This window comes from Berghia stephanieae, chromosome 1, assembly GCF_034508935.2.
Source record: "Berghia stephanieae isolate SIO BIC M18660-M18661 chromosome 1, UCSD_Bste_1.3, whole genome shotgun sequence".
Taxonomy (NCBI): domain Eukaryota; kingdom Metazoa; phylum Mollusca; class Gastropoda; order Nudibranchia; family Aeolidiidae; genus Berghia; species Berghia stephanieae.
In genome coordinates, this window is record NC_088360.1 from 14951226 (window position 1) to 14976566 (window position 25341).

Consider the following 25341-nt stretch of genomic DNA (forward strand, 5'->3'; position numbering starts at 1 on the left):
AAAAAATTGTTGTCCACCATTGTGTTGACATCGCTTAAAAGTTTATTTGATTCAAGAGCGTTACTGATCGTATATTGTCTTTGTTTCGTGATTTCATTAGTTCTTATTTGTATTGCATACAAATTAATTGGTCTAACGTTTCGAGGCTTAAACATTTATTTATCTGAAGGGTGGCAGTAGTATTTGTTGTTTTCCAATTTGAGAGCAATGTACCAGAAGATTAAGATTTATTAAAGATTGCCATGATTAAAATGCAACCTGTTCTGTCATCTGCATTTTTTGCCAAATTGGGACCTAAAATTTGCCAAAAGAAACCCCAAAATTTGCCAAGAAATTTGCCAAAAAATTTGCCGAGGAGAACTAAGCGCTTCAGTAAAATTAACATGCAATACAGAAAAATATATATATAAAAGACAATTTATTACATTTAAGGAGGCTGCATTTATTAATTTAATGAAATGACTGTGAATAGCGTTGTTACAAAGATTTTAAAGGATCATTATCCATTGAGAGTAGCTTCCCTTGGTTTGGGCCCAGGCAAAGCTGCAACATTTCTCAAGTTTCGCACTTTTTTTTTTTCGTAATTTTGTTTTCGTTTCTTTTTTATTCCCAAAATTTGCCACGCGATTTGCCAATTTTCCCAAAATTTGCCACGATTTGCCAATTTTGGGAAATTTGCCAAAATTTGCGGATCGCCCTGATATTTGCGGCCGCAAATGGCAATTTGCGGCCGCAAAAAATGCAGATGACAGCCTGTTGATAAAAAACATAGGGATTGTTACATCATGTCTAATTGTTTTAGATGTGTCTAACAAGATCAAGTTGTTCAAAAAAGTATATTTAACCAGTTAACTGCCCCGCGAGGTCCCAGGTTTGAGAGTTTTTGCCAAAATGAGGGTCATTTAAACCGATCGATATTTGAAGGACAAGTTACCAGGCCAAATTTTTCAATACCCGTCTTTACTTGAGTACGCCAGTTAACTGGTTAAACATGACTTATCAGATGCAAAATCTTTATATCAAATATCAAACCAAAATTTGGAATAAAACTTATAATATCATAAACAAAACGGCCGTAGAAGAAGTAGTCTAATATCTAAACTTACATGAAACAATAATAAATACATTGTTCTCGCAGTGTTTTTATCATAGTCTATAATTGGACCATTACCCCATATCTTCTATCCTCTAATCTAATGTATCCCCTTGGAGTTTCTACAAGGCACATGAGAATAATGAAAATAAATATAATTCTATTATACTACAATGCTGATTTTATAATGGAAGTAGAAAACTTAATGTCTTTATTTTTTGTGTATTAGAACTCTCTCCACAGCGATCATTGGTGACTCGGCCACTAGAGACAACATTAGGCCGACCAGGTAGCTCATTACTAGAAAGCCGAAGAACCTGTATACCTGAAACATATAAAAGAATGACAAATTTCAGTGAGCATACGATTTTCAGTGAGCATACGTATATATATATATATATATATATACGATGATGATGATGATGATGATGATGATAATGATGATGGAGCGGCAAAATGGCAAAATGTCCTAATGACAATTATGATTTAAAAAATTAGATAATGATGAGTATTACGACAACGACGGTGAAAACATGACAATATTCGAATAAATGCATAAAAATGTTGCTGGTCGACCAGATATAATGATACTTACCATGAGTGTTTCTGTGAAAAACATGACGCTTTCCACAGCTGCCTCTTCAAAGCTGATCACAGTGTCATGAACAATATAGACACAATAGGTAAGACGGGACAAAGGTAACCATCCGCCCCAGGACAGGAATGAATTGATGAAACCTGATTTGTGTTATGAGCAATGCCAGAAAAAAAATGTATATCATTATCAATTAAAAAGAATAAAAATAAAATAAAATCTGGAAATGAATGATTTTTATTTTACAATACTGCCCACTGCCAGAATTTTTCGTGTTAATTGATTTAAAAAATACACAAATCAAACTGACTTGGAAATTTGTCTATATATTCTATACCAAGATAGATAGATAGATAGATAGATAGATAGATAGAGAGAGAGAGAGAGAGAGAGAGAGAGAGAGAGAGAGAGAGAGAGAGAGAGAGAGAGAGAGAGAGAGAGAGAGAGAGAGAGAGATGGAATTAGACCAGTACTAGTTTGAGATCACAAAAAATACAATCATTCAACAAGTACTATATAAAATAAAAACGTGGCTGGATCTGTTCAATACTTACAAAAGAAATGTTGATAACTAAAAGTACTTATAATAAAAGAAATGAACTGAGTATGAAAGTGCCAGAAGACATCAGAGAATGAAAACTTCGCGGCAGCGATGGGAGCTCGAACCGCGACCTTACTGGTATGACAACTCTGCCTGACAGGGGAGATTGTGACTCTACCGTATGAAATATCCAGTTCTAATAAAATAGAAATATTTCAAAGAAAGATTACTCCCATCATTTTCTTGCGACGGAATACAGCCATTGTTAATTAATGGAAATTGAAAGTATCAGTGCAGGACAAAACAATGTATAGTTGGAAAGGAAACAATTTGAGATTTTATTCGAGGAACATATGGAATGTTCTGATAGCGGTGTTGAATCTCAAAAACTTGAACAACTATACAAAATAAATATTCAAGGGTTTAATTATTTGCTGTATGCAAAGATACAGCCTCAAGCTAGGGAAATAACCAAAAGTAACATGGTGCTAAGTCAGGACCCCAGATAAACTAACAAAAATCAGGACTGAGGGCTGAGTGTGGCAAAACTTGGATTAGATCCGCTTGTCTATACTAGTTTTTTTTCCTTGCTCTGTTGTGGGCAGCACTGTCATGAAAGACTAACGTGCGGAATGTTTCCACCTTTGGTTTCTCCCTGTCAACGACAGATTTTACTATTAGGGCAGCACCTTAACAGTATGAAGCAATTAATGTAGCGCCCTCAGGAGGACTGGTTTCACACTTCCAAAGAGATAGGAACCAGTATCTTAATATTACTCTATTGTTCCCTTTTGTAAATATTCAAATCACAAGCAATTTGAAAAAAGACTGAAAAAATGGGGAGACATTGCTCTTTCTCGAATTAAAATCAGTCTTTACCAAAATGCGATTATAAAATTCAGTTATTAACATTAAAAATGAATCTGCAACGAAACAAGAAAATTAAATTCTGGCGATCCATTTAATCTTCGGTATTTTGTTAACCATTGAATATTACCGGGTGTAGGAGTCGTTTCAGAGTAAAACTTGTAGATTGACTCATTTACCTCCATTTCCTGTCGCACACGCTACAACAATCCAGGAGACAGCCAAACTCCACAAAGGTCTGGACAAGGTTTCAAAAACAGCTATTCCTTGTGTTGTCCATTTGTTGCTCTTGGGATGAAGGTCTTTGTTATTGTCGTAGGTCACCAGGGTCAAGGTCACAACCACAAACAGACACACTAGCCAACCTACTCCATTTGTATACTGTAAATGATATAGTTTACGGTTTTATAAGATATATTTGAAGATGCAGTAAACGCGCTCATTTTATGTTTTATCTACTTGATGCAATCAAGTCAGACGAGCTACATGCCGTCCGATCAAAAATAAATGGTCGTAAAGTAAATATAAAACATGATTTTTTGAAAGATATATATGTGTAATAGAGCAATCAAATGAATTGCTTTTTTATCGTTTGGAAAGGCACATAGACTACTTATAATGGTGTTGCACAGAAATGGGTAAATTAGAAAAGGGATTGTGAATGATGATATTTCACGGATATTTTTTTCGTAGATTAGAGAGCTGCATATGTAATGATATTATAGAACGGTTCTTTTTATTAGAAGGATATTTGTTGTAAATTAGAAAGCTGAACATGTATTGATGATGATGATGATGATGATGATGATGATGATGATGATGTTGAGGATGCTAATTCTGACCTTGTTTATATGCATTTTGGATTTACACTTCCATAAGCACCAGCCCATCATCAGCCCAAAGGCGTATGGAGCAACTCGAGCATATGGCTGCACTAAAATCTTGTAGATGTAATCACTCCTGTTGCTAAAATAATGAAATGGAAGGAGTGATATGGAAGCAAAGCTAAATTATTTTGAGACTGACTTAAGGTTATTGTCATCTAGTTTTAAGACAGATTCGTCAGTAATTGGTTAACTGTGTTTGCAAAACACAAACCCCGCTTTGTGATATTAAATGAGGCACTTTAATAGCATATATTCCCCCCTTATACCCAAGTGAATACGCACATTATAACAGTTTTGATACAAAACATCTCACAGAAGCGTAATTTATATAGCATTGAAATTTCATGACATAATGCAATTCATTTTTTTTTTAAAAAGTGTATTTACTTATATACGGATTCTCTGATTTATACTTTTGCAAAGTAAGTGATAAATAATGAATCTTTTGTTGAACCATGGTAAAATAAACCCGAACCAAAAGCAAGAAATAAAAAAAAAACAACAACAACAAAAGCAAACAAAGAACAAAACAAAATCACCACGTCTTTCGTATTGAGAGCAAATGCGAGCTCGGGTTCAAATGACAGGAGTAATCCGAATTTTCCTCGCCAGAGATGCACAAGGTTTCGTTGATAAGCGTCAAGAAAGCGCTCTTTTTTACTTTCATTTTGATTGCCAAAACGTATTAGAGCTCTAGTAAGACTTGCCGCCGTGGGAAGATAATTTGGCAACGCTCCTTGTATATTTAAACGTTGTCAAGATCCCATTTGATATTTAAAATAGCCTTCAGGGTGACAGTTATTGTAAATAAATGTGAAATAGTGAAGTCGATTTGATATAGATGAATTTATTTTCGTTGATTATGTAAAGATTATGCAATTCAAATATAAATACATTCACGAGTAAGATTTATGAAAAAATACTTATCGATAAATATGGAAAAAACACATAAAGGCTGTTGTACACATTTATTTAATGAAAATAGACAAGAGGTTAATCCAGGAGTATAGAAATAATGTACCAAGAAATTCAGATAGCTGTAGGTCTTCAGAGTATCCCTATCCTCTCGAATAATAGAGCAAAATATGATTAAACCTCTAACGAATTGGTGGAAATTGCGGAGTCATGCCTTAAGTGTGTGCTATATTTTACTCAGTTACCCCTTTCCTTGCAAGAAAAGAACAGCCGTTATAAACATAACTTAACATGGCATAACATTGCTAAAGGCTTAAAGTTGGAATGTATCCTAGAGACGCCTTTAATACGAACAATACAAATTGATTTGTCAATAATTCATCAACGAATCGTTTAACCAATGAGCAAGAAAATTTTACTGCTCTTACTGAAACCTTAGATTATAAAACTCTGCGTTAGTTAAAGTTTTAATACAATTCACAAACATTGTTTTTTTTCCAATGTGAATGACACAAAGCATTCAAGATTTCTGTCTAATATTAGTATTACATTAGAATAAGTAAGGTTTGAATCAATCTCCTTTCGCAAACTACTTTAGACTAGGTAGATCCAAATGCCTCATTCATAATCTGATAAAATATAAATTGTATTAAGAACTATTTTATTTGTTGTGGATTATTTTTGATACTCATGTTCTTCAATGTGTTACCGTGTCAAATCAGCCCCATCCAGATCCAACTGTAACCAAATGTTTGACGTGAGATGTAGAGCCACCATTAGACCGCTGATGAGAAAACCTATGACACGGAACCTGTAGGGGATAAATATATAATAATACGAGACAAAATTAATTGTGTCAAGAAGTTGACACAAATCGATAGATTGTTTTTTTTTTTTGGGCAATAATTTTTAATCAAACTATGAAGTCACTATAAAGAATACATAATCTAATTCGTTAAAGTGTTTCATCTAAACGGAATCGTTAAATTATTACCCCTTTGTAATTATAATGTATCATGAATATATACACAATAATTAAAGTATAATTATGATCAACTTCTACAATATTGTTTCGAGCATACACTCTCGTCAGAAAGTGGAAGTGAAAGTAAAAGATCGTATAATCGAAACAATATTGTAGAAGTTGATCACAATTATAGTTGAACTATTTTATGAATTTCATCAAAAAGTTGAGCACTATTACTTCATGGCTATTTGATTTTGATTATATATATATATACACACATATATATATATATATATATATATATATATATATATATATATATATATATATATATATATATACATATACATATATATATATATATATATATATATATATATATATATATATATATATATATATATTCCAAAACCTGCGTGTTTATGAGACTTTGACGTCATGTTGTTAAATGAAATTGATCATAATATGATAAGATGATTTCGATGATTTAGTTATTTATAATATTGTAATTATGGTATAGTTATTTATAAGAAGATAATGCTGGTGATGGTGATGTGATGATGATTTTGATGATGATGATGATGATGATGCTAATGATGATAATGATGATGATGATGATGATTAGGTGGTGTGGATGAGGTTATTGATGCATTATCAAGAAACAGTGACTGGGATGAAAATCATTTCGATAAGCTGAAATCAGTGTTGAATACAATGCTTACCCACAGATCCATGGGATCAGTGCTAAGGGGGCCACAACATGGAACTGCATAACGTTTGCAAAATACCAGCTGGGAGTGAGACACTTCACAAATAGAAAATAGAAAATTTAACAAAGTAAATTATCTTATTCTGGTTTGTTTGTTTGTTTGTTGCTTTAGGTCTCTTCCAACACAATTGAGGTTATATGAGAGACCGCTGAAACAAAAAAACAAGCAATCTAACAAAAATAGTACAAATGTCAATCAAAATCATAACCTAAAGATATCATAAGCTAAATTATAAATAACCAAGAACAAACAGGCAGAGGATTTACAGGAAAAAAAATATCCCCTGTCAAAAATACAATCACAAACCAAAGAAGCAGGATAGGCTAGTAAAGAGAAGAAGAAACGACATCACTATCGGATCATACACCCATGCGAACATCATAGGTATATGATTCAAGGGTGATGCTCCCATCCAACCACCCGCTATCTTATTCTGGAGTGCAATATAAATTCACTCCATTTTCGGTGAGTTCAAAAATGTAATGCTCTTTTATTGTCTAGTTTAACACTTTTATGTAAAGCAATAGAAATGGCACTTGAGCATTTATAGGGTGCGAGAAAAAAAACTTTGAAAAGTTTAGGAGCCAAACTATGAATGATACGAGTATGAAATGTTACCACAATAAAACACCAATTATTCAAATTTGTGGAACAAATTTTCAAAAATTAGAATATTGAAAATTTTAAATTGCACGTTTCTTTGATAGACAAAACGCAAGAATGCCATGTCGAAGATTTTAGACCTACCTGTCAATTTTTGATGTGATCTTTCGATTCTTCATTTTACGTTATGATTGATCTGTAGGATTTTTTCCATGATCCAATTAATCTTCTATGTCTCGAATAATGACTCGAACACGCATTCAAATTGCATGCATTTTGAATTTACTCTCTTAATTCTGCTTGTGTGTAAAACGTTATACCAGCCTTATAAACCATCAATGACCAAGTGCCGTAGTTCTTGGGATTCATTGGAGGCTATTCATCTTTGGAAATAGACAGCAAATAATTTCTGCTCGTACTGAAAAATACATAGCATTGTTAGAAGCAAATACTGCATTGCTAAAACCAGACGCATTTGGAAACTTCCGATATCGTGATTTTTATACGGGTTTGACATAACCGGCAGAGTCTATTAACCAAAAAAAAAAGCATTTTTATTAAACTTGACAAGCAGAACTGGTTTTGTTCTTGTCGTCTGTAAATTTTACGAATATTTTGGGTTTCAACTTCGTACTGGTATAGCGTCACAATTTTTTCCTGGTATTTTATTATCTCGCAACATATATATATATATATATTATATATATATATATATATTATATATATATATATATATTATATAAAATTTAGGACTAGAGAATTGCAATCATTGTCACCAATAGGCTTCAACAATCGTGACGTCACTTCCCTCGTAGTAACTTAGTAACTGGTTCTAAACTATCGGAACGAGCATAAAAAAACGTGTATCCAGAGGAAAAAAAAAACATTATAAATCTGGTATTCTATTTTTTTTACTTTTATACATTCTGATCACATGACATGAGAAAAAAAGTTCTAGCCAGCATGAAGAATAATAAAATACCGATTTTCATTGTTTAGAACCAAGCTGCTCGTTGCTGAGCGGACATGACACCAGACCAATGCTTTCTAGATTGATATGCATCAGACTATTGAATCCTATTCGGCAGCATAGAATTCAATATAACGACTTTGCTACACACCAAGGAGTCGTGTTATCCGGTCATTGATGCAACAATGAGCTACGTCCATAATGACCACCGTGGACAGTTATACAACCAAATTATTACCAAAATATGATATCTTGGGGATGTTAAATTTATATCGAAGTTCCAGGTTTGAGAGTTTTGCCAAGAGGTTTATTTGTACCGATCGATATTTGAATGACGAGTTTTGTGGCTAACATTTTGAATATGTGTTTTTCCAGAGTACGCAAAGTGAATTTTCCAGAGATTTTGATAATATCATTTTCCATCCCCACCAACTTGTAACGAGTATTACGTGCTGTCATTGTTTGATTTATAATTGTAGCACCCATGTTCACCTTGGTTATTTGAGGAGTTACATTTTGCGTCATTAGACGGACAATTAAACGTCTTCTTTTGTAGCAAAGTCACGTTATAATATTGACTTCTCTATTGATCGAATTGGTGACAATGATTGCAAATCTCTGGTACTGGGACTTTGTTTTTAGTAATAGCAAAATGCACAAATTCTTTTTCTGGACCCCAGAAGAATGTGTGAATAAGTACCTGGCTATTGTGACTGATAACTAGCAGTGCCAGTACAAAAAGAGCGTTTAACCCTGTTTTCCCCTAAATGGCCTATATATAAATATAATACTTTTTTTTTCGATTATATACATTATATCTATTTTTTTAAAACCTTATGACTCAACTCATAAGTGAGGCATTATATTTTCTTCTTATTTTCTTTATTCCAAGCTATTTCTCTCCTCACCATCTCCTTATTTTTATATACGTTGTTGATATAGAGTAGATTGGTCCACCAGTTCTCACGACACTTGTCGGCCATGTCATAGTCCCTCCAAGCTGGTCTACCTTCTCCGACATATTGAAGAATAGTTGCAACCACCATTATCCACAGCATATATGGTGGAGTTAATCTGATAGATCAAATAAAGAAAAAATCATATTTGGGAGATGCCGCCATGGTGTCTCAAATGAAAAATTGAGCTTTGTACTTTTTGATTGATTCTATTTAGAATAATCAGAATGCTGTGATTTTCTTTGAAATGTGAAGATATGAGCAACAATAGATACTTTACAAATACCATGACATTTCTTCTAGAAGATTTATAAACGTGCTAACATCGCTTTACATGGGGTCATTAGCCAACAACAACACTTAACATGTAGGACGAGACATGACGCCGGATAGGCGATAATACTTTTTCTTTTCGACTGAGACAATGCTGGGTACGGCGAGAGAATGCGAGTAAAGAAACTTCTCCATGGAATCAACTATGCGTCTCCCAGAACAAAAGCTAGGGTCATACCACAAAACAACATATTGATGTTGTTTGTTTAATGTTTTTAAGGGGTTTACGGCGCTTGCAACACATTAAGGTTATATCAGCGCCAGTAAAAAGAAAGAAAATGGGATAGTAAAAAGTTCTAGAATTACAATTAAAGCACAAAAGAAAAGGTGAGACAAAGGGGAATTGGTTCAAATAGGGAACAGATGTAGATTCCAAGAGCACACCGTCAAAGTACTTGGTTTGAGATCACCTAAAAGTCTCATCCAGACACAAGCACAGGTCCCAACTAAGAGGAATACACTCAAATGTTTACAAATCATATAATATAATATGTAAACTAAACATAATACAATGCATAACAGAGAGATGATTTACAAGGAAAAAAATATCATCTCCCAAAACTATAACTATACATTCGACTGTTTCCCTCCCAGCCAAGGAACCCCGGCCGGGGTCAGGACAAAACTAAGTAATCTCATTCCAAGACAATGACAGGAAACAATTGGAAAACGGGTACAGGGGGATAGAAGACACAGCATGTACCTCCCTGCCCACTATGGGAGGTCAGGATCCCCACCCAGCAACATATTGACATTGTGAAATCCATTCAATTCTACATGAAATGTATTTTCATTCAACCATTTTTACTAACCTATACCACCGGATTACGAGGCATTTAATGGCAGAGTGCATAAAATATCATACACGCTTTTGTTAATAAGTAGGAAAAAACAAACAAAATACTTTTTAATTTTATTAGTACAACGTTCATTTTTAAAATTGACGTCGAGGGTAGTGATTCTGGTGCGTCATCATTGAGTCTGGCACTTATATCACATTCCTCCACTGAACTCAGTTAAAAATGTAAATCTGGCGGTGATTTATTTTATATATTAAAAATGAAAATAGTATAGATAGAACGAAGATGACGTCACTCAGGTCTTTGTTATTGTTTTTGCCATCCACTTTTATGAGTACTTCTCACTAAACTGTATTAGCCAGACTATAAAAGTTTATGCTTACACATAGTTTTGTGTGTTGGTCCTTTATACTTCCGGATCGCAATGTTGTGAGTTTCTTAGCCAAGCGCTTACTATCCCTAGTGACGTCTTTTGATGGTTTACTGAAGGATGGATTCAATGAAGCATGTTAAGATGCATTGCAAAGGAAGATTCAATGGAAATACACTTTAATATTTTATATAATCCATCGTCCACATATCCCTTGTTATGCCGGAAAGAATTAACTGCCTAAAATTAACTTTAGATATTAATGGGTAACCAAAGTGTGACGTCAACCAAAAAAACAACTGGTCCAATCTCATACGAAGTGTACAATCGCTCTTCTTGAGGACTCGATACATAACCTGTGTAATTGATCTTCTGTTTTCAGAGTGTGGTATCTTATTTTCTAGTCTAAATAAATATACTGATCGTCACTATAGATCATCCATCCTTCACGTCCCGTAATCCTAAGAATCTGCCTGTATATCCTACTACTACAATAGTTATATCATCTTATGATTCATCATAAAACCTATTCATTATTTGTCCTCCGAAGAACTGGTTACATATGTTAAAAATAATCACGATCTGAGATCAGGGGAGACAACTGTGTAAACGTTATTGCTTGTATAATTTGATGTTGTTTTTTAAAAATTGTTTCCCTTGAACTTATTATTTGACCCGGAACGGGAATGAAACCGGCAGATATGATCTGTTAATAAATGAATAAAAAGACTCCATTGTATTTATTAATAAAGGACTCCTCATCCATGAAATCAGCATATTCTTGGCTTCCTTATTCACATTATTGTATTTTAAATTGAAACTAGAAGAGCATGACAGCTCGTTATTGACTACATTTTTATACAACATACGCACTTTTAAGGATTTTCGAACCAGAAAAGTAGTAGTTGTGACGTCACGACTTTTCTGCCCTATTATGAAAATGCATACGAATGGACATTCATTGTTGTGAAGAATGAATGTAGTTTCCCAACCGTGTTAGAACTTAAATGTTTCATTTCTAGTCGTTTCACATGAAATTCAATTTCTGAGTTCTGGTTCACCCCGATATATATCTGAATTGAGGCGTGGGTTACATATAAATTCAATATAGTTCAATATTTTTATTCATTAATAATTATTGTAAATTATACACTTACCTCCATAATCTATGTACAAAGTACATAATTCCAGTTTTAGGGGGAATCCTTTTTATTTTACTACACTCTTTCATCAGCAGGTATGCAGTGAGAAGACCGCTTCAGATAGAGAATAGAATCATTGTTAACATTTAATTTCATTATGTCATAGGGAATTATAGTTACACACAATCTACGTGGTTTTACGTATAAGTACAACGTAAAAATCACATACATTGGCTAGTTATAGAGGGGCTCTATTTTAAAATGTAAATTGTGGGCTACTGATGTTTTTTTTTAACATCAGGAATAAGAATTCTATTATTAACTGCTTATCTGATACTTACGGGATGTCATGCGTGATCCGTGGTATGAAACTGTAATTCCTTATTTACTGTGTATGCAGTTTTTGGGTATATTTTTTATCAGAACAATACCTTAATTATCCGTTAGAACATTACGGTGTTTGTGATACTTTTAGGTGACACAGCGACTTGGAAGAGGATGGGGGGGGGGGGGGGGGGGGGGGGGGGGGGGGGGAGTCGAGGTGGCATGATAATCAGATTAAGAATTTAGCGTCTGGAATTTCTCTTTCAATGACATATAACCATATATTTCTATGCTCAGCACGAGGAAACCAAAATAGTGTTAATATATATTTGTTCATAAAAGTGATTAAAAAAAGCATCCACCAATTCCCCCCCCCCCCAAATAAAATAAATAACAACAACAACGAATCCCCCACCCCCCACCCCCTAAAAAAAACAAAAAACAAAAACAAAACAAAACAAACCAACCAAACAAAAGCAAAAGAAAACAAAAAAAAAAAAAACAAAAACAAAAACAAAACAAACAAAAAACAAAACAAAAAATCCCAGGAAAATAGCTGCACCTACAAACAAAACCTATTTTACTACAATCAGAAAACCAAACACTCTGACATCCAAATGCCGCACCAACAGCAAAAAAAAAAAAAAGTCAAGCAAGGGCCTGGATAAAACCGAGTATCTTATCAGTCGTCTCAAAATGGCATTTTGTCGGGGTGAAGTTGTTACTTAAGTTTAAATTTTAAACTGGGCAAATTGTTAGAATGTCTGGTTTACTGAATCAGTTTGGTTTCTTAATCTTCAAAGAAACTTCAATTTCTCCATTCATATCAATTTGTCTTCTTCATTCGGACACAATAAATACCAGATTGACGTGGCGAGTTACATTTGTCATATTCTAATACAGAGACGGAAAGCCATGGAGAAATAATTTAAATAGGGAAATAAATTTAGACTTTATCATTCGTCCCAGATCATTGGCAACGCAGGGACAAGAGATAATAAAGTCGAAGTGGAGAGAATAATGTAAAACTGTGTAGTTGGCTTATTTTAACACTAACTGCCATTGTTTACATTTTTTGAAGATGTCAGAGGGGCGTGGTTATGTTCCCTTCCACTAATTGTATATTGAATTATTTAGACCTTCAGTTTACCTTATCAAAAAGAAAGTATCCACGGCAAATGTTGCATTGTAAACGATTTGGCCTCTTATTGTTGAAATCAGTTCATGGGAGACAGATGAATTTTCTGGATTATAAAAATGAGATGGTTTCAAAATTTGTTATTGATATTAATAATAATAATAATAATAATAATAATAATAATAATAATAATAATAATAATAATAATAATAATAATAAAATAATTATATAATAATAATAATAATAATAATGATAATAATAATAATAATAATATATAATAATAATAATAATAATAATAATATAATAATAATTAATATATAATAATAATAATAATGTTTATAATAATAATGAAAATAATTCGTTTTATTATTTTATCTGAAAAAGTCATCTTTACTTCTATTAATATTATCTAGTATTAGTATATTAGCAACTTAATTTGTAATATGGGTATGCATTTAATATTGATATAGAAACTTAATATGTAATATAGGTATGAATCTAAACTTACGGAATGTTTTTAAGATAGAGTTATAGGTATGTCCTAATATGACCCATCCCATACTGAGTACTTTGATGCCATGAACGCAGTTGATAGAACCTGGGAGAGGTTTTATGCCGAGGATCTTTTTCATGTTTCGTCGAACTGAAAAGGCCACAACAATTTTCTGCCACCGAGGAAGGGATTCTGTGTGGATAAAAATACATTATTCGCTTGGTGTTCAAGAAATATATTTTTATCCTCAGCATCTGTTTCCTGTCAAACTTATTTGTTGTTTTGTTGTCTGGTGGTATGCTATGCCGTGGTCTAATAGGACCTATGTTCGAGTCCGCTGTATGCGGCCCAGAGTTGAGTCCTTACAACATGCTATTTACTCACTTTGTACCACCTTTGTATTCCTGTGTAAAATGAATACCTGCCCGCTAATAACATTGTCTCTGTCGAAATTTAAATTGTGAGAGTGTCTTTCAGACGTCATGTCCTGGTCCACTTGTTAGAGATGTTGTTGGTTTGGGATCCATTGTAAGCTTCTTCAGCACATTTTAGTGGATACTGCTTATTTAGAAGTCCGAGTATCTTTCAAACAAATATGGAAAATAAGGGTTTACACAATAAACAATACCTTGGGTCATTGCTTTTGAGCTGTAAAGGACGCTGCTCATATGTCATCACAAGAAAATAAGACAGTTCTGCCGTCCTAGAACAAAAGGTCGCATATTGGTAATTGGGTCAAATTGAGTTATTGATAATGTCCCAATGGCACATTTTTCTATATTAGTTTCGTGATTCTAAGTCAATATATAAGTGTTTTATGTTTTGCAAACGTTTTTTTTTTGGCTCTCCTGTTGTTATTTTTTTATATGCGACCCTTTGCATTTAGACGACATATATGACAGAGGCCTCACATTTTCCATTAGTAGGGTCTAACGTACAGCTTTGTGGTCTTCCGTTATGACATATTCGACTTCAAACTATTGGAGTCCTTGGAAAAGACTCCCCGGTCTCATTATCTCATCTTACTTAGGTATAAAATATTTACCTCACTGGTAACAACGTATCCTCTGAAGGGAAAAATGTAATAGAGCATTACATGTCTTATCCCAAATGAGATCCCTATGGAACTGGGGTCGCCTGCAAGCGTTTTGGCACTTTGAGTACATTTCAGTGAATTCTCCTTGTGAAAAAGATCAAGTTCCTTTTAAACAAATAAATAGAAAATTGGAGTTGACTAATTACAAATATGAGATCAACAAGGTACCTTAGAGTTGGGACGTCATTGCGTCTGAGGTGTTAAGGAACCTGCTCGTGTCCCATTACATCAAAAGGAAAAACTATCAATCGATAAAGGTCCACGACACATTTCATGTAACCGAGGTCTCAATTAATTTTGTATTGGTCGTTCTCCTTCAGACTTATAGAGCCATGGTTTGAGTCCAAATTCATGGAAAAGGCTCAACGCCCTTATCATCTTACCGAATTCAGAGTACCGGTAAAAATGTTTCGGAATTGCGCTCATGCTAGTTTTGAATTTCTATTAAAGGCAGGGCAAGTGATTTGATATAGCCCACCCCTTCCATCCTAACATAAACATTTTGAAATAGTTATCTCAATACGTCACCAGCATTATCCTTCTTGTCGTGAGTATCATCCTCTGCTTCATCATCGTCATCTCCACCAATGTTAAATTCATCCACACTGCCTCTATCGCTCCCCCCTATGGCGTCTTCTCCTGGCATAAACATAGGATTGACCTTGACATTGCTGGTGATGGCAGTTGCAGCAGCTGCTTCATCATTTTCGTACATGCGCCTCTGGCTTACGCCTCGCAAACCCATCACTGGTCTTCCAATGCCTCCGTGAACTGAAGGACCCCGGCCATTGGCTGAGATGTGTTGTAGCTCAAGCTGTGGATAGAAAAAAAGGTGGATACTCACTCTATTCTTATTGGCATAAACCACCGTGCTCCACGTATCAATGTATGTAATGCGAGCTAGAGATTGACATAACATTCTCAATTTATTGTCTTTAAGACTAAAGAAAGAAAAATTGTGCATAATTTCATGAGATCAAACTAGTCTCTAATATTATTTGTGGTCAAAATTCTAAAAATGTATTATCCTTGATAAATAAAGTAAATCTTAGATTTGATTTTTAATTTTGAATGTAAAAAGACTAGTTCATAATACAGCTGCTTTGTAATGATATAATTTTATCATTTATAGCGCACCATCATCGGCCTGTGGTTCAAAAATTATTTTTTCTATGGCAGACCATATTATTATATTATTATCTCGCCAGATTTTCATTTCATAAATATATAAGCTTGTAATTTAGGATTAATGAAAGACCGGTGGTGCATTAGAATTGAAGTTTTATACAGATTTGGCAGCTTGATTTGAAATGGCCTCAATGGAAAAACTCGGAAATACTAAAAATTAGAATCTGCTTACATCAAGTGAGTCCTTTATCTCATCAACTCTCGATGGTGGCCTGGGCCTTCTTGATCCCTTTGGTGCTGTAAAGCTGGACTCTCGAAGTTCAAATCCCTCATTTAACGACGCTGTCTTGGAAGGGGCAATATTATACGCATTGATTATATAGTTGTCATCATCTTCACTTTCAACAGCCAGCACCATGTCAAGCAATGTCCCTGCTGTCACAAGCAGGCAGACAATAGTCAGTATACAGCTGCAATTGTTACGAATAATAGATATGGACATTTATAAATCGCATTTCCACGACTTGAATCGGCGAAACTGGATTCTCAGTGCTTTGTTAATTAATACCTCAGAAATGCCGTTTAGTGGCAAAACCGCGTTATTGGACATTACAGAAAAATAAAAATAAAAAATATTCATGACAGCAAGGCGTAAATAGGCAAAATATGTGTTGTAAAAGAGGAAACAAATCTGATGACAAAGATATAGATTTTATGATTATGATGATGAAGAAGAAGAAGAATAAGAAGAAGAAAGACTTTTGATGATACTAATGATGATGATGCTGATGATAATAATAATAGTAATAATAATAATAATGATACTAATAATAATAATAATAATAATAATAATAATAATAATAATAATAATAATGATAATAATAATAATAATATAATAATAATAATAATAATAATAATAATAATAATAATAATAAAGATAATAATAATAATAACAATATTGATAATAATAATAATAATAATCACAATAATAATAATAATGATGATAAAGATGATGATGATGATGATGATGATGATGATGATGATGATGATGATGATGATGATGATCATGATCGTGGAATTGACTCACATGGCAAAAATAGCACCAGCATCTTGGTAAAGATCGAGATCTTTTGTACAAATAACTTGGGAGTTTGAAACCTGGGTGATGGTATCAAAAGCTGAGAGGAATATAAATAATATGAACGTTTATGAGCTCAATTATATTCTTTAACCAATTTACTGCCGTACTCTTGAAAGAGAAAAAGTTGGCCAAAAAACTCATCCTTCAAATATTGATCGAGTTAAATGACCCTTATATTGGCAAAAACTCTCAAACCTGGGACCACGCGAGGTTTGAGACTTTTTACGAAGAAGAGAATCATTTATATCGTTCGATATTTGAAGGACGAGTTTTCTGGCCAATGTTTTTGAATACATGTCTTTCCAGAGTCCGTCTAAGGCTCTATAAAATATACATTTGTGACTCAAGGCCTCAACCGGATTACGAAACTCAATTTAAAGTTAAAATAATCCGAGATATGTGACCCTGTGTTGCAAAGCGACTTTCTGTCGGGATGATCTTGATATTGGGAATTTGTAGCAAAAATATAATACTTGGGGACACTTCTATTCGTTATGGCGGAGTAAAGATATTTTGAGAATAAATATAATCTCAGAATAAAGATATTTTGAGAATAAATATAATCTGAGAATAAAGATAATTTCTTAAATTGCAACCAACTCCAAATTCCTATATCTTATCCTTTTTATCTCTAAATACATTTTCAGAGTTAACATTACACATTGTTTTGTTTTTGGAATGGCACGTTATATCCGGATGGCGATGTTATCAGTTTTTAAAAAAATAAGCGCATAGCATGAATTGTGTGTTCAAACATAAAAGACATAATTTAGATAACTCCGCCTCTCGGATAGTCATCATAATGTAAAGAATGGCAGTGATTGGTTAAAATAGAAAACTACACAGGCTTTACTATCGACGGTATGTGTCTTAGTAAAATACCCCATATTTTACCGTTTGATCAATAAAACCAACACAGAAAATATATGTAAACTCAAACGTGTATAATATCATGGAGAAAATAATGTGATAACTTAGTCAGCTATTTGGCAGTATAAAGAAAATAACAATGATCGGAGAGTGGTCGATTTCTTTCACGTTATTTTTTATAAACAACCAACTATGTTTGTCTGACCACGTGGGAAGACTTTTCACAAATTCCATGTTTTGATTGGTCAAAACTCTACTGGTTAATTCCAAGAATCCATGGTAAAGCTTTCAAAGTGTGAGGAAAATTACTACAGCCAAGGTTTTATCATTTGGCCCCTCTATCCGCCCAAGTACGTCGCAATGATTAGGTAGCAACTTCTGTTCGATCTAGCGGAAAGTATTTTGCATTATAGTTATTGGACTCGATGTTGTCTGGAAGTCATGCACAAAATTATATCATATCTAATGGTTGACAGAAAATTCCATTGTTTGTTTACCGCAGAAAAAAAACACCAAAAAAGAAAACAAAGAAGACAAACAAAAATCAGGAAATAATTGCTGCACCTTGTGGACCACACACACACACACACACACACACACACACACAGAGAGAGAGAGAGAGAGAGAGAGAGAGAGAGAGAGAGAGAGAGAGAGAGATATTAAGCGCTATCAGAACGTTTTGTAACAATTTCGATTCGTTATAGTTTAGATAAAGACGTCTACATAACTTATTACAACGCAAAGATTTCCATGTTAGTATTTTTTATCATTTTAATTCTAAATGTACTTTTAAGGGTCCAATTCACCGTTTTGAGGCTGTGGGTCACATTTGTGAAAAAATACAAAAGCCTCTGACTGTCTCTGAAAAGAATCTTAAGAATTACATTTTTGAATGTTGTAATTCCTACAGTGCCACAATGACTAGGGATTGACTGAAGCAAACCAGCTTCAAGGAAAAACCAAGTATGAAATTTGTGAGATCAAATCCCTTCTCTAGACCAAGGCCAAAGCGTCGTGGAACAAGAAGCACCCAGAACGTATGAAAATGGACCCCATAAGGCATGTCAAAAGACAAGATCAAGTTGCCATTTTCACAATTCGCTGCGGACATAACCGTTTCCGAAACCACATGTTCAAAGCATTTAAGATTGGAGAAACAGACATTTGTGAATATGGAGTTGGGAAGCAGGATGCCACAGATTTTTTGCAGGACTGTACAAGTACAATGAGCAAAGGACGGCCATTTGACCCGAGAGAACTAAACTAAAGTCGAAGCTCATAACAAACGATAAAAGTAACTAAGTACCGTTTCGATTCAAAAACCTTTTAAAACTCGCCTTTAGCTCAACTTTTTATGGTCTTATATTTCGTGTTGGAACCTCTTATAAAGAAGCAAGCTACCTTGATTAGCAAGTAGGGTAAGGTCAGATCCTTCACAGCTTTTTGGAAGACACAAGTCCCATTCTATTCTCCTCGACAAGGGCTGCAAAGCAAAGAAAGATTAGACCTAATATGAATCAATTCATCGTTATTAAATTTTACAACAATAGACATTATTATTGTTATTATTATTATTATTATCATCATCATCATCATCATCATCATCATCATCATCATCATCATCATCATCATCATTATCATCTTCATCATCATCATCATCATCATCATCATCATCATCATCATCATCTTCATCATCATCATTATCATCATGATCATCATCATCATGATCATCATCATCATCATCACATTATTATTATTATTATTATTATTATTATTATTATTATATTATTATTATTATTATTATTATTATTATTATTATTATATTATTATTATTATTATTATTATTATTATTACTATCATCATCATCAACATCATCATCATTATCATTATTGATTATTATCCTCATTATATTTCCATAAATTCACTATGGAGTGCTTCATCACTTTCAATATCTTTTTCTTTTGCTACTTTAAAAAAAGTATTCAACTAACCTTGTTGAATATCCACAGGTCTATCTTGTTTTGCCATATTGAAGTTTGACATAGAACATGATTATTGTGTTTTACAAGCTATCAATTAGACTATAAAATAAATCCAAACAACTCACAAATCCATTAATGTCGATGTCAAGATCAAATGCCCACCGGCAGATGTTGCCTTCCACTCTAGAACGATTGAGAAATAGACCAGACTCTGTTCCTGTACATTCTTTGTAGTTACCAAAGAACTTCCTGCTGCCTTCTAGAATGCTATGACTTGGTTTTCCACTGGCATCAAACACTAGTTGGAAATATAGCGTAACTATTTTAAAACTGCTTATAATTTATTGGATATCAGAACATACGATACTGGGGCAGCGTGGCTCAGCGGTACGGTTTTTGCTTCGTAACCGAAAGTTACCGAGTTCGATCACGATGCTGCTCGGTGTGGCATTGAGCAAGTCACCTCGCCCTAGCTCAATTTGCACTGCGACGGAATCCTGGGTTATTCCAGTCTTCCCATGGAACAGATCCTAGAGACAATTTCCCCTATCGGATGAATAAAGGGAATTGTATTTTATTCTATTTTATCTTTTTTTTAATAAGAAATTTTGAGATGTGATGATTTTAAAATGGTTTATGTGCCCCTGATATCAATTCTTCATTTATTCCCCAAACCAGCCATATAGAATCAACTTTTCGCTTAAAATAATATGTTAATATAGCTTGCTCATAGTAATTTTATATGGAGCCTAATTGTTAACGCGAGTCCATCGTTTTAGAGAACGTTCAGAAAAGAGCAACCCAACTACTTTCAGAGCTAGATGGCATATAATATGAAGATTGGTTAAAATATCCGGAGATCTCTCCATTGAAAAAAAAAGAGAAAAAGGACAAATAAATTATACAAAATAGACATTACCATATTATGCTCTTCTTCTGTAAATCCCGATATATGCGAGAAAATGAGAGAGCGATTACCGTTTTAACGTTTTACTGATTTCTTACTTACTTCAAAAGGGTTTGAACCTGAAACTATCTCTGTTTGTATTTTCTTCATTTCATGAATTAAAGCTGTCATATTTATATTTTAGATCATTATTTGTTTCATTCTACAGCTAGGAGTTTAGTATCCACTTTGACTCATGTAGAAAATAGACTCACTTTTTAATGCCCAAAGTTCGCTTGTAATCAATGCGTTCACTGTGATTTCTAGATCTTCTGTACATTGCTCCCACCAAGATGTAAAAGGATCTGGTGTTGTAGGAGTCTGAAATTATAAATAAATGAATAGTTTATGATCATAACATAATTTATAAAATCAATCTTTACAACATAATACAAGTAATCTTTCAGAATCGCAAGACCTAAAAATGTGTGTGTGTTTGCATGTGTGTGTGTATGTGCGTGTTTGTGTGTGTATGTGTGTTGTGTGTGTGTAATCAAATTAGCTTTATCACTCGCTCATTGATTGAGCTAATTTTTTAATTTTATTTCTCATACTCTATCTTGTTCACTCCAGCAACAATGCCACCTTAATACTTATAAGTTACCTGAGTGGTATTTGGAGGGGGTTGTGTAGTTTTCAGCACATCAAACAGATGGGTCTTCTGTAGTTCTTGGATAAACTGGAGTATAGATTGAGGTGTATTGACGATGTTCTTGATACCTTGTATGTATTGGTAGATATCCCTCAACTATAGGATCAGATAGAGAAGGGTTTAATGACGCCAGAATCTGAACTGTCTTTTGACTATTATCCCACCCCTCTCATTAGAAAACCCAATTATTTCAAAGTAAATAAGCAATCGTTGAATAATGCTTTGAACGCGATGAATTAAAACATTATTTAATGATTGCAGAATATTTTCGAACATTGTATTGGTGTGAAATTAGGTCTAGAATTAGCTGATTGGTAATTAAAATCAATCTTTTGGTTAGCATGAATACACATCCAACGGTTTTTTGTTTTGGGTCAAATTGTCATTCAAGCAGATGAAGAAAAATGCAAAATATGGCGAATCGAAGTACAACTACCATACAATTAGTCACGAAATCTCTAAGAATCTTACATGGAGGGGTGGATTAAACGTATTCTTTCATTTCTTTGTATTTATCAAAGTTGTTATTTTTTCAATCGTGCAATAACACGTACTCGCAAGCTCGTTGAGTTATTTGTCACGATAAAAATAACTCGTATAATAAGTATAAAGAAATGAAAGAATCTTGTTTTGTTTGGTCATAAATTTATTAAACACAAATTTTGGTGATAGAATGGATGATAATTCTCGTAAAACTATTATTATATTGCACTCTTTCTTCCATTGCGAGATCAGATCAGGCACTTGCGCGTGAAAACCTTTCATTGAGATCTTGACTTTTGCAAAGGAGGCTGTGTGCTAAGTGAGTTCTCCGAAGGGTTATCTTAATAATGTAGTAGCTACATCTATCTGCGGGATTAAGGAATTCGGCAGGGGTAAAGTAAGAATTCAGATTTTTTATTCTGAAGAATATTTTTATGATATATCTAAGGCACATCCATCTTCACCCTTCTTTTCAAATAATTCTAAAATAATTCCCAGGCTTCAAGTTAGAATAAGTATGAAGCCTTTTTAAAATTTAGTATCATTTATTTGACACATTATTCAAAGCTGAATAGATAAAGGTATATGGCTTGTTTTTTAAAAAGTACGTGTTTAAAAAAAGTATCGGTTACCTGAGTTGCATTTGGCATTCGGGATCCAGCAAAAAAATTACCATATTCTCGTGGCAACCATTTTCTGAGTTCCTGTATAATGACAGGAATAGAAGATTTGGGATCCGGGTAAGGTGCTGGCTTGGCTACGGATTTCCATGTCTTAGTTTTGGAATGTTTGTATGAGTGTGGTTTTGGATTATTTGTTGAATCTGATTGAGTGGTTGATGGGTTACGTGTGGTCAAAATGTTTGTTGTCATTGAGGTTGTAGTTGTTTGTTTGGGTAATATTGGTGTTGGTTTGGGTGATGTATTTGCTCTTATTAGATTCCGAACCGAAATCCGTGATTTTGTTGTTGCTTTCACGGTTGAAGATTGCTGTGTTGCTGCTGTCGATAATGTTGATATTTGAGTTCGTGGTGTTGGTGTTGGTGTTGTAACTGTTGTGGATGATGCTATTGCTTTTGTTGTTAAATATGTTTGTAATGTTGTCGTTGCTATCGTAGTTGGTGCTGATGGTAGTATTTTTGTTGCTGCAGAGAATTTAATTTTGGAGACTGTTGATTCTCCAATAGATAATGACTGCTGTGTGGACACCGTTTTAGTTGTTACTATCATGTTGTCATCTATTGAATGAAGTGAGACATTTGCACCTGGATAGGAAATGGAACGGATAGAATTATGAACGTTAGTGTTTTCTGAGCTTTTATATAGAGCCACTACACGTGCTCAACGCACTTAACAAGAGGCTCCAACCAGTAGACACACTTCACGTTTAAGACATCACATGACACTTGCATGCAATATTACAATATTTTACGACGAAGCCAACGCAGTTCAATGTCGGTTATCATTTTTGACCACGAGAATAATGAGAGCCATTTGCAAGGACTGAACCTTTTGCCGCTCAGAGCCCACGCAACTCCTGGTCTGAGTGCCACACAAAATGACCACATAATGTTTGATTATAAACAATAGCTTTCATTAAGATATTTATAATAGTTCATTACGACATAATAGAAAGATTTGTCTAATGCAAGCCGATGGCGCTTGCCAGGATTTTAAAATTTTGAACAACTCCTTCCCAATGTGCTTTCAAGATCGCTTCATTGGGAACTTATTCGAAATGTCAAAGACACGAGTTCGAGAATCGTTCAGCTAAAGTGAATACCATGTTGCCGGGAGCTGTGGACTGTAAATAGTAATGTACAAAAATGAATATCAAAGCTAACAAGAAGAGCAAAATACTAAACATGTAAGGTATAAGGCTCAAATCATTTCTTCAGACAATAATCAAAATATTTCTGTTTTAACCATTTTTACTGTCTGTAGAGACATTTTGAGCCCGAAATGAGTCCGTATGAAGTATTTGGTCTGTTTTGAAGCTGTCATAACGTATTTTGGATATAGCATTAATGCTACAACCGTTAGCGATGCAAAACAGGATAAAGGATTTTCAGTCCTGTGTAGAGAAATGTGTTAATAAACTAAGTCATTTTGATATCAATCTATGGCAGAAATTGAAATTCTCAGTAAAGGATTGCCCTCCACAAATTAATATTGTGCTTTGATATAAGTAAAACTCACCTTGAACATGATGTAATACGCATATAAACACAACCAAATAAGCAATCATCACATGCACTGTCTTGGGACCCATCTTAAACAAGATTATGTTTAAATGTTTATACTTCAAAAATTACATTTCCAATGTTAATTTATTTTATGACATTTAATAGATATTGAAGGCACGTCTGCATTATCAGTTTATTTAATGAACATAAAAATCATACATTCACATTCAACAGATGAATATTTTGAATGTAAACACAATAACATCCATATTAATTAGAAATTATAATAGTCATTAGCCTTCAGTAATCATATTATCTCAAAATCATCAACGCCTTTCTGCATTCATTCGTTATCAGGACATGTCTTCGCCACGACCATGTTTTTATCACAATGGTTGGACTACCCACAGTTATTATCAAAGCTCTGTTACTTTATCATAGTTAACCAGTTAACTGCCGTACTCTGGAAAGACACGCATTTAAAAGAAATTGGTCAGAAAACGCGTCCTTCGAATATCGATCGATTTAAATGACCCTCATCTTGGCAAAATCTCTCAAACCAGGAACCATGCGAGGCCCCAGCTCTCAGGTGTGAGAGTTTGTGCAAAGATGAGGGTCATTTTCAACGATCGATTAATTAAAGGATGAGTTTTCTGCAATCTTTTTAAAATACATGTCTTTCTAGAGTACGGCATTTAACAGGTTAAAAAACGCCCTTTCTATTTGACTTAAGACTGAGATGGTCCATGAAAAAACGTTTTGTGCTTCACTTTTGTAAAAAAAAATGTTTACTTCATATATCAATATATTATGATGACATCAAGCTTATCAAGCTTATCAAAATGTCTCAAAACTAAGAAGCTACTGGTTTGAAACATTCTGAGAAGCTGTGGTCATTTAAATTATCGATATATTATTATTATTATGAAGAAAAGTATTCTGGCCGAAAGTGAAAATAATCAAACTGTGTTTTGTAAGTGGACGAGAATATTGTAACCTGCCATTTTTTCCCACGTAGAATATGAGTTGCGATTATTTGTTAAAAACATTTACACTGCATTGCCAAGTCAAGCCCACATTAGATGACAAGTTTT

The 25341-nt window shown here is 33.9% G+C and overlaps 1 protein-coding gene across 1 annotated transcript; it reads right to left on the reverse strand.

Annotated features, from left to right (window-relative positions):
• Positions 1 to 1303: 1303 nt before the first annotated feature.
• Positions 1304 to 24640, reverse strand: LOC144968766 (O-acyltransferase like protein-like). Its single transcript, XM_078907425.1, has 19 exons — positions 24261 to 24640; positions 22695 to 23326; positions 21532 to 21675; positions 21143 to 21248; positions 20107 to 20279; positions 19401 to 19482; positions 17076 to 17166; positions 16221 to 16458; positions 15389 to 15674; positions 13780 to 13956; positions 13284 to 13377; positions 11825 to 11923; positions 9117 to 9282; positions 6588 to 6670; positions 5608 to 5709; positions 3939 to 4062; positions 3276 to 3477; positions 1689 to 1831; positions 1304 to 1418 (listed from the first exon to the last, which is right to left on the reverse strand). The coding sequence occupies exons 1-19, from the start codon at positions 24331 to 24333 to the stop codon at positions 1305 to 1307; spliced, it is 3129 nt and encodes a 1042-aa protein (XP_078763551.1). The 5' UTR covers positions 24334 to 24640; the 3' UTR covers position 1304.
• Between the last annotated feature and the right edge of the window lie 701 nt (positions 24641 to 25341).